Genomic DNA, 16705 nt, shown 5'->3' with positions numbered 1-16705 from the left:
GCCTGTGGTACGTTTAGCCACAGCGCAGATCTCCCTATTTTGTCTCGTCTCGTTCACTCTTCAAGTCCAGAAGGGTAACTCTGCATCTTAATAATGCCTTTTCGAACAACCCCTTTACTTTAAATTCAAAATAATTTGAATGGCTATCTATGTTGTTCTGTTGGGAAACGTGTTCGATATTCCAGTTACCTGACTGTAAAATACGTCAGTTAAAGGTTTAAACCTATCTTGCGTTGCTTGTTCCTGTTTCCTGTGCATCTCATTCCCCGATCTGCTGCCTCTTTTTAACGTTATTTCGAGATCCCCCCCCCCCCCCCCCCCCCCCCCCACACACACACACACATTTTCCCATCCCATCCTTCTTTCCCCACTCCAAAAATCACGAGTAAATACTCCAGAACTCATTTCTTATCATGGCTATCGTATCTTGGTTTGAAGAAGAGTCTCGACCCGAAACGTCACCTATTCACGTTCTCCAGCGATGCTGCCGGACCCGCTGGGTTACTCCAGCACTTTGTGTCCATCTTTGGTATAAACCAGCATCTGCAGTTCTCTGTTTCTACATTTGGGGTTACTCCAGCGCTTTGTGTTCTTTTCTGTGTGTTAACCAGCATCTGCAGTTGGTTGTTTCTACTTCTTATCTTGGTTCCTTACTTCGCGGTTCGATAATTCCTAATATTTACTCTGGAATAAGAAACGCCAGATCAGCTTCGCGCACTGCACCCTTGGACAGTGCAGCTGCGGTGAGATGCCTTTGCATCTGAAATGCAGATTTAAAAACCAATTAACCACCGTGCAAGCAGCCCAATGGCGCTGTAAGTTAAAAAATCTACCACCGGAGGTAACTGGAAATAAATCGAATCCGTTATACACCACAAAGGTCAGCTGGTGTGTGTATTAATGGACATAAAACTTGACACATCAGCATTCAGAACTTAGTTGAAGATGGAAGATAGACACAAAAAGCTGGAGTAACATCCTTTCGGTTCGTTAGTTGAAAATGATCAGTGCAAATTATTTAGAAGGCTGCAGAGATGCATACGACTATATCGAAGACTAAAGGTGCTAATCAACTAATAGATACAGCGTGTGTAGGAAGGAACTGCAGGTGCTGGTTTACACCGAAGATAGACACAAAATGCTGGAGTAACTCAGCTGGACAGGCAGCATCTCTGGAGAAAAGGAATAGGCAGCGTTTCTGGTCGAGACCCTTCTTCAGACTTTTAATAGACACAGCACAGCATCAGAAGTTCCAGGAGCAGCATTAGGCCATTCGGCCCATCAAGTCTACTCCGTAATTCAATCATGGCTGATCTATCTCTCCCTCTCAACCCCATTCTCCAGCCGTCGCCCCATAACCCCTGACACGCGTACTAATCAAGTATCACGCAATCACCACCTTAAAAATATCCATTGACTTGGCCTCCATATAGAAAGCAGCGAATACAAAGAGCACGGTAGCTCCTATGTACCACCTAGTTCACCTACTGTGGCAGGTACACAAAAATGCTGGAGAAACTCAGCGGGTGCAGCAGCATCTATGGAGCGAAGGAGATAGGCAACGTTTCGGGCCGAAACCCTTCTTTAGATAGGCCCGAAACGTTGCCTATTTCCCTCGCTCCATAGATGCTGCTGCACCCGCTGAGTTTCTCCAGCATTTTTGTCTACCTTCGATTTTCCAGTATCTGCAGTTCCTTCTTAAACACCTACTGTGGCACTAATTTTCACACAGTGTTTCGGTTCCCCATTATTAATGGAGAGAATACCACGAAATTCACTTGCTATCGATGATCTGGAGAATTACTGAACTTTCTCTCCGGGGGAGAGGGGGGGGGGGGGGGGGGGGGCGAAACGTCACCCATCTCTTCTCTCCAGAGACGCTCCCTGTCCCGCTGAGTTATTCCAGCTTTTTATATCTATCTTTGGAACAAAAACTTCTTCAGCAAAAGAAGCGAGGTAAACAAAAATGCTCCTGTTCCTAGTTGTATTCTTGTCAACTGTTGGTGAAACGCACGTGAAAAGATTGTGCAAAAAGTCAAAACGTTGTACTGTAGTACATTGCAATTGTTTTTATTCAATTCATGTGCTGAATTTCAACAGATCGAATTTTACTTCTTTTTTTAACCGCTTCCGACATTTCTAAATACAAATAACTGTACATTAAATAATAGAGCTTTTTCTTATAAATTCCGTTACAGGTTTTAATACACATTGTGTATTAAGAAAATTGGTAAATTATAAGTCACTTTAATTGCTAGATTGGGCACTGATTAACATAAAAGATTATTTTTTTTAAATATATTTCTGTGCCTCTTTAACTGTTCGAGTTTCCAATCAATACGTTGAAATCTTTGACAACACGTCCCGAATTTCTAACAGTAATGAATCGCTATGAGTCTGTGAGCGTTTGCAATAAACATCATTCTGTGATAGTTTTGCTAATCCTAACACCTAATCTAGATGGTACACAAAAATGCTGGAGAAACTCAGCAGGTGCAGCAGCATCTTTGGAGCGAAGGAAATCGCATAGGTGCAGCAGCATCTATGGAGCGAAGGAAATAGCTGGAGAAACTCAGTGGGGTGCAGCAGCATCTATGGAGCGAAGGAAATAGGCAACGTTTCTGGCCGAAACCCAAGGGGTTCGGCCCGAAACGTTGCCTATTTCCTTCGCTCCATAGATGCTGCTGCACCCCCACTGAGTTTCTCCAGCATTTTTGTGTACCTTCGATTTTCCAGCATCTGCAGTTCCTTCTTAAACACCCAATCTAGACTGTTTCGTTGCTTTATGGATTGGGAATTGCAGGCGAACAGTTAGAAAGGCGCAGAAGGCATAGCGTGTTCCCAGAGCGGGATTATTAAATCAAGAACAAACACTCCGAAAATGTGAAGATATTGTATATTACATATTCGAAAAGCAGGGCTTATTTATTTATTTTTGTCTTACCATGAATAATTTTAACTCAGCGCAAAATAAAAATTATATTATTCAATAACAGATCAAACATTTATTAGGAAATCTATGTTCGATAAATAAGCACAGACAATAATTTAAAAACATAGCACAAATTGACCAATGTATAACCAGAGTGGTTATTCTACACAGAAAACATTCTATATCACAGCTTTGATCGCTCTGTTTCACTGTAGCTTGCGCCAGGTGGTTGGTTCTGACCAGTTCATGCAGATGAGAGTTTAGGGTTCATGGGTTGGTTATGTAGTTTCAGGGCTTGAAATACTCACGTGCACATCGCATGCTGGAAACCTCCCCCCTCGACATGCTGTGCAGATGGCAGTTTTGACTGAAGTATTTCTTTATATTTAACCAAAAACAAACAAAACAAAAAAGAGAGAGAAAATCGCCCAAAATCGTGAGCTGCGACCAAGGGGGAAGGAAACAAGCCTCCGAAAGGCGTGAACACAGTGCAGTGAGAAAATACCGCGAGCCAGCCGGTGTTCTTGCGTTTATCCGCTCGGGGTCCGGTGTCACTCGAGTGCAAGAACAAAGTATGTTTCGCCGTGGCGGAGTTTGAACCCCGCTGTATTGAAGCGTAAAACTGGATCCGTTGAGCCAAGGGCGAAAGGTGTAGAGAGAGGCCAATATCACAAACATATTTGGCATTGACTCTTGCGTGATCAAGGAAATTGGGTCCGAGACAATATTTATGATTTGTTACAAGAGTTATGGAACCTCGGCGGGTACATGAGGTGGAGAGAAAGATCTCCATGAGTCTATTGGACAGGATCGTGGCCTATTCTATTTTATTCCTGGGCGAGATGAACAGGGAAATAGTGGCTTTTAGATAGACACGTGGATATGCAGGGATAGGAGGGGTATTGATCATATGCAGGCAGGTGAGTTCAGTTAATCATGGCGTGGTGTTCGGCACGGACATTGTGGGCCGAAGGGCCTGTTCCTGTGCTGTATTTTTCTATGTTCTACGAAATCAAAAGAGAGCACATGTGCCAACTCCGTGAAGTGCATGGAAATGTAACAAGGCGGGGTTTGTGAAGGCTGTCCATGTTAATATTATGTGTATATGAAGAATCAAAATGTGTGGAAATCCAACGGAAATATAAGAGACCCCTCAAGTTGGTCATAGCTCCCTCTATCTGTGTGTGATCTAATATGTTATTGCAATAGGCCATCTTATGATCTGGAAACATGATTCGGAAAAGGTGAGGCAGCGAGAGAACCCAGATCACCACCATTGGTCAGAGTTCTTGAAGTTTGAATCCATTGATAACGAGTATTTTCCTCGCCTAGTCATATTTTAAGAGTTTGACCAATCTCCCTCCCTCCCTCTCCCTCCCACCTCCTCTTTGCGTGTGGGTTACTGAAGGACGTGTTTCATATCCTGAGTCGGCTCCCTGGTTTTCTGGACGCTGGAGAGAAGGGGGAACGGCTGCATTAGGTGAAACTCATGGATACTGTGTGCTCGAGTGCTTTGCGGCGCAGGGAGGCGATGCTGGTCCCCCGCCACACGTCGCTGTCCGGGGAACTGCAGAGCTGCGGCGAGCCGCCGGTAACGTTGCCGGGGCCGGCCAGCGAGGCGGACACCATGCCTGGGAAAGTGGGCTGGTACAGATGGGACTGGAGGCCGCCGCCGTTCGCACCGGCCAGGCTATTGGAGAGGCTCATTGTGTTGGACGGCCCGCCGAGGCTGCATTGGGACAGAGACTGAGCCATGGCCTGTTGCCGGCCCAGGGCCGGGGGCAGCTGCAACTGTGAGACCCCCATGCCCGCCGTGGCCCAACGGGTGTCGTTGGCATGAAAGGAGCACAGGGTGTCGCCCATGCCGGAGCCTGGGAACTGGGGCAGTCCTGGCGTGGGCAGCAGTGTGCCAGGGGATCGGAATACATTGGTGGTCTTCTTTCGCTTCTTCCACTTGGCGCGGCGGTTCTGAAACCAAACCTGAAAGCAGACGAAGAAGGAAACTCAGTCAGCAAGGAAATAACCGAGAGGGCGAGAAACACCAATCCTATCAATATCAATGCAGGAAGAAGGAACTGCAGATGCTGGTTTGGATAGACACGAAATACTGGAGTAACTCAGCGGGTCGGGCAGCATCTCTGGAGGGAAGGAATAGGTGACGTTTCGGGTTGGTTGGTGAAAAAATGGCTGCAGGATTTTTTTACACGACCCGACCCAACCCGCAATGTCACCTAACCATGTTTTTCATACCTCTAGTTTCCCTCTCCGCTGACTCTCAGTCTGAAGAAGTGTCTCGACCCGAAACGTCACCTATTCCCCCTTTCCAGAGGCGCTGCCTGGCCAGCTGAGTTACTCCAGCACTTTGTGTCCCTTTGTGTAAACCAGCTCCTGCAGTTCCTTGTTTTTGGTCCCTGGTTTAGGTTTAATATTGTCGCACGCAACGAGGTACAGTGAAAAGCTTTGTTTTGCACGCTACCCGCTCAGATCAGACATACCATAAAATGATACAATCAGGTCAACATCAAATACAATAGGTCGAGCAGAGGCGAACATACAGAGTGCAGAATATAGTTCTCAGCGTTGTAGGGCATCAGCGCCATAGACAAAGCCCAATGTGGGATAGAGGTTAATCGGATAGTTAGTGCCCTAGCTTTACGGAAGGGAGGGCCGTTCAGAAGCCTCCACAGATGCTGCCTGACCCGCCGAGTCACTCCAGCATTTTGTGTCTATCTACCTCTGTCATTGATCCGCAGTCTCCCATCCAAGTCCTGACCGGGCCAAAGCTTGCTTAGCTTGGGATATCCAAATATCTGATCCAATGCGCCAGTCCCGAAAGTGGGGCGTGTTAGAGATTGGCCATTAGTTTAATGGCGGGTCACGAGGAAAGGGCGCGATGGAGGGGGTGATCGGATGGGGGTTTTTCTGAAAGAGTTAACAAAATGTTGCTCTCTACACACTGAAGGCCTGTAAAGACGGGCGGCACCGTGGCGCAGGTAGTAGAGATACTGCCTCGCAACGCCAGAGACCCGGGTTCGATCCTGACCACAGGCGCTGTGTCTCTGTGTGGAGTTCCCTGTGACCGCGTGGGTTGCGTCCGGGTGCTCAGGTTTCCTCCCACATCCCAAAGACCTACGGGTTTGTGGATTTTAATTGGCCTCTGTAAAATAAAAAATGCCCCTTGGCGTGTTGGTGGTAGAAGAGAAAATAGAATGACATAGAACTAGTGTGAATGGGTGATTGGTGGTCGGCGTGGATTCGGTAGGCCGGTGGACCTGTATCTTTCGGTAGGCTGTATCTTTCATTCAAACGATGCCCTAACTATGAAACAGTACACGAGGGAGTGGGAGAGGGAGAGAGAAGGAGAGAGGGAGAGAGGGAGAGAGGGGGAGAGGGAGAGAGGGAGAGAGGGAGAGAGGGGGAGAGGGGGAGAGGGGGAGAGGGGGAGAGGGGGAGAGGGGGGAGGGAGAGAGGGGGGGGGCCTCCTTGTGTCATCGGGGTGAAGTTTTCAAGGAAGAGGGAAATCAACATCCTAAATAAACCCTAAGTGTGTTATCATTCCAGATAAGCATTGAATCAGGTACATTGAATTTGAAAATTATAAGATTGTTAAGGGTTTGGACACACTAGAGGCAGGAAACATGTTCCCGATGTTGGGGGAGTCCAGAACCGGGGGTCACAGTTTAAGAATAAGGAGTAAGCCATTTAGAACGGAGACGAGGAAACACTTTTCCTCACAGCGAGTGGTGAGTCTGTGGAATTCTCTGCCTCGGAGGGCGGTGGAGGCGGGTTCTCTGGATGCTTTCAAGAGAGAGCTAAATAGGGCTCTTAAAGATAGCGGAGTCACGGGATATGGGGAGAAGGCAGGAACGGGGTACTGATTGGGGATGATCAGCCGTGATCACATTGAATGACGGTGCTGGCTCGAAGGGCCGAATGGCCTACTCCTGCACCTATTGTCTATTGTCTATTGAATAGGGAAACAAGAATTGTAATATTATATGTACGAGTCTGTTTAGACCTTCTTACACTTAAAGTAGATGGTATTAATTGAACCACGTGTAGAAAAACGTTGTACTGGGGAAGTACTGTATCAGTTAATGGGGAAGTCTTGAAGTATTGAAACACTTTAAAGAGCAGGTTGAATTGAATCAAGAGCACTTCACAATCTATTGCCTACACTTTTAGAACTTTCACAGGTTGTTTTATAATTAACTGTTTTTCCGTTAGTCCGCGGAGTTCCACTTCAGTGCACACCGATATAAAACTAACTCAAGGTGCTGTAAATTAATATTATTTTCAATGGCTTTGCATTGGAATCCTGTGGTTCTACAGACTGCGATCGCCACCCGCAAAGAGTCCACATGGTATTTAAAGACACATATATATTCCGCGATCCGCTGTGTGCTCGCGGTGAAGGCTATATGCAAGGGACAGCAACAACATCAGAAGGAGTAAAGTTTAAAGGAGATATGCGGGGCAAGTGTTTTCCCCCACAGATAATGGGGAGTCCCTGAAAGGCGCTATCAGTGTTGGTGGTGAAGTGGGATTCAAGAGGCTTTTAGCTAGGCACGTGGATATGCAGGCAGGTTGCTCTTGGCATCATGTTCGGCACAAACATTGTGGGCAGAAGGGCCTGTTCCTTTGCTGTCCCGCTCTACGTTCTATGTCGTTCTAGCTTCTATGGACGTATTGCAACAAATTCAAGGAAAGCGTACTCGAATAAATGGTGATTAAATCTGCATTTTCTAAACGAAGGGACGTCTTAAATCATTGCTTTGTTAATCCTCGGACAATTCCGACCGTCCATTGCACAGACCCCGAGGGTTTACGATTAAAATATGAGCTTTTGACACCTTTGCTTGGAAAGTAAGAATTATTTCAACCAACGATAGAAGCAAGACAAAAATATCCATACTCTTTACACTGAGCTAATTTGTGATCATTTTGCAACAGTTGTGAAACTGATTGGAAGCAAATGTTGAACAAACAATGATAATCATAATAATGTCAACGTTGTTGAGAGAAAGGCCGACAGACTTTAACCAAAATTAAACGGGGAAATAAAATTCAGAGTAAATAAAATATTATTGTAGGAAATAAAAAATGGACATTAAAATAGCATCTTCCAGATGAAGTAAATCGATATGGACCGAAAAATGATTGAAAATAATACGTTTCCGTTCTGCCTAGGATTTTATTTTTTAAAGAAAGCCATTCTATATTGTTATTTTATTGTGCTTTCCTACAATCTTGAGAATGTAAGTCGGCTATTTTTTAACGGATGCGGTCATTTTTATAAAATGTAGCATTTAGCATGTTAAATTTTGCGGGAAACTGTGGGTTTATGAAGACCTCATTGTAATATCCGCGGTGATTAATGTGGGGATTTTGTGTGAAATCTCCAGCGCTGGATGTGCTCGGAGCACAGATTCATTCTGACCAGCCAGCCGTGAAATCCCAGCGAAATTCATTACACTTTAATAGTGTTAGAGAAAATGCAATCTCTCATTCCATTAGAAAAGTGGAAAATACTTCCAACTTGTCGCCTATTAAGATGTGGCAGGTGACGAACCATTGCAGATCCACTATGCAGAGCGGCAGGTTAGAGGCAGAATTAAAACATGTAATTAGGAAGAAAAGATGAATTCTCAAGGATCACTGTGCAGCGGTTATTCCACTGATATGGGTTTTATGTAAATAAAGTATTGGAAGCTAATTAATACATGCTGGAGACTAATGATTATGCTGATTATATTGTATTTTATTGCACGATTTGCATTATTTTCACATTGTCATTTAATAAACTATTTCAGCCTGGAGATGATTCAGAAACGGGCTACTTGTAATTGTTCAAATGAAAATTTTTAAGTGAATAAATAAATGTCGATATTGGTGAGGCTGGAATGTAAGATTGTAATAAAGCTCTCTTCTTAATGTGCTGTTGGAAATGGAGAGAAGTTAGACAAGTGTGTGTTTTCTTGTCTGTGTGTGTGTGTGTGTATTTGTGTGTGTGTGTGTGTGTGTGTGAAAGGGAGGGGGGAGACTCGGAGCTATTGTTCAGCGGGTCCCTGGAACGAAAAGTGATTTATGTTGTAATGTGTTGTCGGTGGAAATTGAATAAGCGTTAGATAATGTCTCCTTTTGTGTGAGATGACAGGAACCAACTGCAAGACAAACGTTAAACGGTGGCGAAAAACAACAATACCCCTGGAGATTGAACTAAAATACAGCTCGTTTATATAAAAGATAGACACAAAATGCTGGAGTAACTCAGCAGGCCAGTATATAAAACGTAGGATTTGTAAAAAACAAAACAAAAAGACGTGTACAATAATCCCGTCAAACGAAATGATCTGCTTTGGGGAAAAAATCACGAAAATATCTTGATTATTTAAAAATATGTTCATATTTTATGTAAATTTGATCAAAAGATTAGAAACTCTGTAAATAAATGAATACGTTCGTCACTGACAGATAGCGAGTACCCAAATTCTAAAATTACAATAATTTAAAATCTCGCTGTAAATATTATCCAAAATTAGTGTGATCGGTGATAGACATATCTTCACCTCAAGTTTAAATCTAATTACGGATTTAGTGATAATGACATATTTTTAATTCTTCAGACAAATTCTTATAATTAATTTTAAACTGAACATTGAATAATGCAATCACCGCCGTCCTGATTTCTTTATACAAGATATGGGCTAAGATTTCACTGATTTTATTTTGAACGGACTCTTCATGTGTTATTGGAAACTTTCAATTGTGAAAGCGTGCGGATTTTCCAAGCTATTTATGGATACTCTATAGTATTTCAAAACGTCGTTCCAACCATAAAATATCAAAGTTAGCGAAAATAGCCAGTCCCTGCAGACCCAACACGTCTAGGGCAATAAAATACATCAAATGCGCTGTGATACTACTTACTTCTGTCTTGTTTAACTTCATTCAAATCCTTAAAATTTTAAATTCCAGACCCAAACATAAACGTGCTCCAATAATATACCATTCATGCATAGCCGACCCCGCTCTGTGTATGTTGTTCGAAATGTTGATTGTCTTAATTTCTGTCTCTGCCTCCGAATGTTTGGATTATTAAACTCTCCCCCTCTCTCTCTCTCTCTCTGAGCAGTAAACACTCGGATTAAAAGAATGGAATCTTGTTCAAATTTCATATCCAATCTTCCTTTCGCCAAACGAGAGTCTATTGAAGTTTAGAGGCATGTTTATTTATCATATATAAATTTTTTTAAAGGATTTGGTACTTTTTTAGGTGTGTTCTCCATGCAAACGTCTAAAGTGTAATTCTTTGCTCGTTCCATTATCTGCTTTATCATCGGATTAGAATTGCTCTCATGTTAAATCATTGGGCAGCCGATGTAATGTCCAGTGTCAGCAGTAATTACAGATAGCCGCTTCGGGTGATTTACTGATTATACCGTTCGTCAAAATCCGGAAACCTCACAAATCTCCACGTCTTTAAGAGAGAAAAAAACAGAGTTTCCTTCTACTCCCACTGTTCCCAACGCAAGCAGATTAGTTTCACTGGCCTGTGTTAATTTAGCGACCGCAGTGGTTTGAGCGTATCTGTGATTCTTAACATCGCGGCCATCAATCTTAAAATTAAACCAGGTGCCGACTGCATTACAACTTCAGAAACTGCTGAATTTCGTTTACGAACTCGAACTTGAACTCTGTCTGATTTCCCTTTTTTTGTATGACAATTATCCGGCACTTTAATCAAAACTTTCCTACAATCAACATAATTACCGTTTTCCAAATTCTTTAAAATACGCTTTCACAAGAGAATTACATCGTTAGAATTTAAACTTCAATTTTATTCTACGCCAGTCGTTAGTTTTGCTTCATGTTTTTATGTTACTCCCGCTCTACGTAAAACTTCGCTTCTAATCCCTCGTTTCATCTTCGAATATTTATAAAAGTTTTAAAATAATTAAAACGTTAATTCCTGGCGATGGTATTATAAACGAAACATGCAGTAGAACCGATTTACATAGGCGAACTCACAAAGACTCAAGTAATACCGGATAAAAAACGGATAATGTAGCAATCATTCCTTAAAATTACTTGTGGTTTATCATTGTTTTTAGTATTACTGATGTACTGATCAGCCTTATATCTCACCTATATTTCACACATCATATTTCATATCTCATATTTCACGGTTATATAAATATATATATTGAGAGAGGTGCCTGTTAGATGAGTTTATTGAGGGTGGTGTGTCTAGCTGTAAACTGAATGAAAGATTCCCCAAAACCTGATGCCGTGTTTGTTCACAGACCGGATACCTTTCAACTTCTATCCAGACTTGATGACGGGTTGTTAATAACCCGAAACCTTGTCATATTCTCCTGTCATCTCTTCTGTTCTGCGCTTTTCAGAATCGTACGGGCCGCTTCTTATTTTTACTCGTTTTTAGTTTTCACCGCTTCAGGTTTGCAGGATGCAACCCGCGCGTTCAAGACCTTTCGCTGTCTGATGATCTAATTGTCCTGCCGAATATTGAACATTTCCTCAAAGTCTCGATATGTATCCACTCTATGGAGAATTAACAACCGATGGATTCATTTCTTCGCTAACCAAAGTCTATGAAGAAAGCGAAGGAAAATCTAACACCTTAGATTTTTTTAATCGAATCCAGTATAAAACTGAAGCCTAAAATGTCCCCCATTCACCCTTTGAGCTTGCTTGCTTGCATGCAACATTTGAGACAGTCAAACAAAAAATGATACTTTCGAAGTTATTGATATTTAATACTAACTTTCAGAATTTGTTAGAAATATCCAAAATCTGTTGAGTAATGTTCAAGATTAACTTTAAGGGAGCCGCTTTGAATTGAGTCCGTTCCCCACAAGGGCCGCTTGTCTTTTGTCGCCGTGTTTCTTACCTGTACCCTGGACTCGGTGAGACCGATTCGCAGAGCCAATTCCTCCCTCATGAAGATGTCCGGATAGTGTGTCTTGGCGAAGCTGCGCTCCAGTTCGTTGAGCTGGGCTGGGGTGAAGCGAGTCCGGTGCCTCTTCTGCTTCTGGCTCTGCTGCTGCTGCTGTTGTTGTTGTTGCTGCTGCTGCTTGTCCGTGTCTTTGCCGCTGCCCGAGCCCCCGCCGCCGCCGCCGCCTCCCGTGTTCGATCCGGCCGAGGCGATGCTTTCTCCCGGTAGCAGGGTCGCGCCTTCCACCGTGTCAGAGCCCGGTGGGCAATCGCCTGGGTGGCCCGAATCGGAGCCACCGGGTCCCATCCGACACTTCACCGCCTCCCGGTGCCCGAGCAATTCAGCCGCGGCATCCTTCATCCCTAGTAACCAAAACATAGCAAAACAAACACAAATCAGGTAGAAATCAAAAATAAAAGAAATAGACAGACGTGGGGAGGGAAAAAAAACTTTCTATCCGTTGTTAACATCAGTGATAGATTTCCCCAACTCAAATGGCAAATGCGATTCTCATAGATTGATTCTAAATCAAATTATTGCAGTAATTTGAAACTAAAATAATTAATTTTAGATAGAATTAACTAATTTTCGCTGCATTAAAGCAGAGTAACGAGGAGTCTGTGAACGAAAGCTGTTATCTTGCAGCCCCGGGGTGACACGTTCTTGGAGAGAGGTTTTTTTGAGGAGAGCGGAGTTTAGCTCGAATACTCACCCAGCCGAGCGTCCAGGAGGTCGGCGTGTGAGAGCATAGCGCACCGCTCCAGGGTGAGATTCCCCCTAAAAACCGGAGAGGTATTTTAAAAAATACTTTAAAAAAAACTACAAATTTCTGTTTGTTGTAAAAGGGGGTCTGTTGCATTATAATCTCCTTTAGAGGGACGGGGTGGTGCTTAACAGCTGAATGAGCCCATGAGCAGCTCCAAATCATGGCCAATCAAAACTCAACGCTGCAAATGTCAGTGCAAAGTGAGACTCCATTACGCATGCCTTAAGGCAGTCCCTCCTCAAACACTCAGAAGCCACTCAGAGCATTTACAATTCTATTTCTGCTTTCTAAATCTGATTTATTAGCTTTCAACGTCAAATATTATGCCTTTAAATGACCTGTTCTAATTTGGATAATAGATACAAACCAAACATAATAAAGGCAATATTACAGGAATTATATTTATCCAACTATACCTTATCTGCTCACTTCTGGTCCCCATCCGCTAATGTGCTCTATTATAATTCGGGGTTAAATATTGATGTTTTCGCAATTTTATGGTAGATCGTACAATAGGATAATACAATAACGTCTGAGCGTTTCCCCGCAAAGTTAATGCGTTTAAACTATATTTTTGTATAAGACAATCTAGTGGCCGGGCTTAACTTTTTTCAAGTTTGATGTGACTGCTACCGTTTCAGTGTTGTACGTTTCATTTGTAACATGGGTCCGATTATAGATATACTGTAGCATTTCAGTGTGTGTGTGTGTGTGTGTGTGTGTGTGTGTGTGTGTGTGTGTGTGTGTGTGTGTGTGTGTGTGTGTGTGTGTGTGTGTGTGTGTGTGTGATTATACTATTGTAACGACACGTTTGCTATTAAACTGGTCACAAATATTCGACCCGCGGCATATTTTCCTCGTAAACTTGCGCAATAAGAACCAACTCGGCCCCCGGAATTCGAGGAAAATCGGGAAAGTTATCAATGGTATAGATTGTAACAACTTGATATTCGCACGAACAGTTTGCAGAACTGTAAAAAAAAACACGTGAAGCCATCCGTTTCTAATATTCTGATTTCCAAAATCAGCCAACAACAAAGTTTCTGTTAGTAATATATTTCAAACCAGAGTAATTTTCAAGATCATTAGGCATTTATCTAATTAGTGCCAAATCTATAAGCTTTTATTACGATTATTAAAATAAAATCATTATAAATGTGTACTAATTTACTACTGGTTTAGCCTTGGCTGTCAACCGGAAGAATCTGCTGTTGTGAATGAGATCAGTAGAAGCAGCGAACAGATTATGTTGGAGATGTAATGGGTGCAGGACAAGTCTATTTAAATGGCATTTGTATCAGAGATTGTATCTCCTTTTAAGATTTTTTTTAAACTTGACACAAGATAATAATGAGCAAGCTACAATTTGGGGCTGATTATACTTCATTGATACAATTCATCTCGATTTTGATTGGTTTTTAAACAAAATAGATACTATTAAGAGTATTTATTAAGTGGCAATAAAAGTACAGAACGGGTGTTCTGTAAAGTCGGTGAGAATAAAGGCACAAATTACTCATTTGGAGCAGGTTAATAAGCCCTACATGACAATTGAAAAGCCTTAGAGCAGATGCAAGGGTGAGATTTTTTAAAAGCTCTTTACAAGCCGGGCAGACAAAGGAAGCGGCGAGGCGTAGATTGTACATTTTTGTTCTTTTCTCAGCACTTTGACTAGATTTATTCAATCCCGCTTTTGGGCACGTGAGTCCTCGGGATGAATGTGCTGGCGACAGGATCCACAACAGAGCGCTTCAATCCTGATCTCGGCCGGACCTCGACGCTTCTAGTCGGTGGCTCCAGATCTGACGCGCTGGTTACCTGCTAAAATGTGAGTACTCCCGGCCTGAAACCGAAGCTCTTCGTGTGTCTGTGCGCGTCAATAACACTGGGAAACGAAGGTGGACTGAAAAATGGGAAAGGAGAGGGTCTTCTGCTAATAAAAGTGTCATCATCACGACACAAAAAAACACAAAACCGCAAAGAAAAACATCACCGGGCTCAGTTCTGCAAAGTCGGCAGCTGCATCTTCGTTGAGAGAGAGGGACTCAGGTGTTGAGCAGACAGACCCGTTTCAATGTTTCCATTGAGTTGCATTTTTAAAAAGCGGTTTGTTAAAACTATCGTTAATGGAACAGAATGTTAGAACGTGTATTTTAGTTTTGTAAAAGCACTTGATTAGTATCTGTTTGGTTACTGTTCACGGGCGAGTTTAAATTGAGATGTTATACAGGCATTAAAATGTATCGACTTATCGCTACCGCTAAGTATGTTTTGTGTTATAGAGAGATCATTGGTTTTATTATTCGCTGTTTACTGCGGACTGGTAATGGCAGTCGGATGATTGATAACCCGCGGCATTTATGACTTCTTACCCCGCCATGGGTTTAGATACGATCAGGCACCGATGTTTCTATAGGTTTGTAAACCTCGACAGAAGCAAAGAGGGGAAGGGGGAGAAGGGTGGATTGGGATGGAGGGGAACTTTGATCAATCTGCGCCGGCAAGCAGTAGGGATTCAAAATGGTTAATAAAAAGTTTAAACCAAGAACCAAACGGCAGTTTATTCAGAAGTGCAAGTGTATTCAGAGAGCAGACGTATTTTAAAAATGAACAGGCTTCATCCAATAAAATAGTTCTTCTTCATCCATTTCAGTTATGTAACATTTTCTGCTGAGGGTTATTTCATCTGAACTGACTACAAGGCACATACATGATCATGAGAAAATATTAGTTTCTAATTTCACGAGTGTTTTGCACCCTCTCACGTTAACAAGCGAGAAGCAGCGGCTGTTATAGTGTGTTGATGGCCAGGGATATCAGCAAAATTGTACGGCAAAATTTCCGAGCAGACATTGAACCAGGGGATAACAAAACAATAAAAAACAAAACGAACACCTTACCGATTGCCACATATTGCGGGTACGTCTTCAGGGTAGATTGCTCCATAATCGCCGGCAAAGAATGGCCAACATTTTTCACTCTGTATAATCTGTCTTGTAACAATCTTTCTCTCAGGCGCAGCGGGGAGGAGAAAAAAAAAAGAAGTAAAAAATTTGTTTTCAGAATAAGAATCTAAACAAGCGGTGTAAAGACAGGCTTTGTTTATGGAACGGATCACTACATTTTAAAGAGGTTTCAGATTGTCGCCCGGACCAAAAGGAAGAGCGGAGTAGCGGCCTGAAAACATATTGGTTGTTGGTAATATAATTTATTTATTGAGTTTGTCTGTTACAGAACAAAAAGATTCAATTGTATACGGGCACAACGTAGCGAGGAAATAAAGACCCAAGAGGAGAGCAGGCATTAACTCGCGTTGTTATTATATTAAACGGACGAAACTGGATATTTGTCATATATATTATTATATTTATATATATTTATCTGTTTCCGTTCAGTTACATATTCATAAATATATTTATATATATATAGTTACATTACATTATATATAATGTAATAATGCAGTAAATCATATAATATACATTTATCAAGATTTAAACAATATATATATATAAATACTCGTGTCCCTATCTGTGATATAAAATATATATGTTGCATAAAATAATTAAAAGATGTAACTTGCAATGTAAGTAAGTTATTCCAGTTATTTGAGGTCATTTTCTATAACATCGATAACAGTAAAAAACCTCAATGATTGAAAAATTCCAACACAACTAAATTGTATGAAATCTGCACAGGAGCAGCGCGTGTAATTATTTGGACATATCAGACTTTAAGTAAAAACATAAACATGCCGCAAACCTGCAAACAGGGAACCACATATTCAGGAAACGAATAGTTTTGAAATGTTATTGGCCAAATGTAATGTAAAAACATCATGCAATTAAAGCGACCAGTGTAAATATATTGACCGTTTGTGATATCCGCGTTGTGTATAATATATGTATTATCTGATTAAATAAGTGCATTGTCTATGTCTTACTGATAAATGTCCTGCAAATAATTCATACTGATACACGGATTATAAACTGTTGTGAGAGTATCAGAAATTGTCGATGTATCCAGTCAGCTATTTCTTCATCTACTTTGC

At 42.1% G+C, this 16705-nt stretch overlaps 1 protein-coding gene across 1 annotated transcript; it reads right to left on the bottom strand.

The window, feature by feature from the left end:
• Nucleotides 1–2990: 2990 nt before the first annotated feature.
• On the bottom strand, nucleotides 2991–16705 carry LOC116971439 (orthopedia homeobox). Its single transcript, XM_033018604.1, has 5 exons — nucleotides 16598–16705; nucleotides 15558–15665; nucleotides 12604–12668; nucleotides 11847–12253; nucleotides 2991–4912 (listed from the first exon to the last, which is right to left on the bottom strand). The coding sequence occupies exons 1-5, from the start codon at nucleotides 16621–16623 to the stop codon at nucleotides 4409–4411; spliced, it is 1110 nt and encodes a 369-aa protein (XP_032874495.1). The 5' UTR covers nucleotides 16624–16705; the 3' UTR covers nucleotides 2991–4408.

Source organism: Amblyraja radiata, chromosome 3, assembly GCF_010909765.2.
Source record: "Amblyraja radiata isolate CabotCenter1 chromosome 3, sAmbRad1.1.pri, whole genome shotgun sequence".
Taxonomy (NCBI): Eukaryota; Metazoa; Chordata; class Chondrichthyes; order Rajiformes; family Rajidae; genus Amblyraja; species Amblyraja radiata.
Note: the sequence above shows the minus strand (reverse complement) of the source record. Positions and strands in the feature narration are given on the sequence as shown.

Bases quoted from the DNA above. Each gene is read 5' to 3' on its own strand.
- LOC116971439 (XM_033018604.1), bottom strand. From the start codon at position 16,623: ATGAATTATTTGCAGGACATTTATCA. The intron at 15,666-16,597 runs GTAAGACATAGA...TGCGCCTGAGAG, and splicing joins TATTTGCAGGACATTTATCA to AAAGATTGTTACAAGACAGA. The intron at 12,254-12,603 runs GTGAGTATTCGA...TTTGGTTACTAG, and splicing joins CCTCCTGGACGCTCGGCTGG to GGATGAAGGATGCCGCGGCT.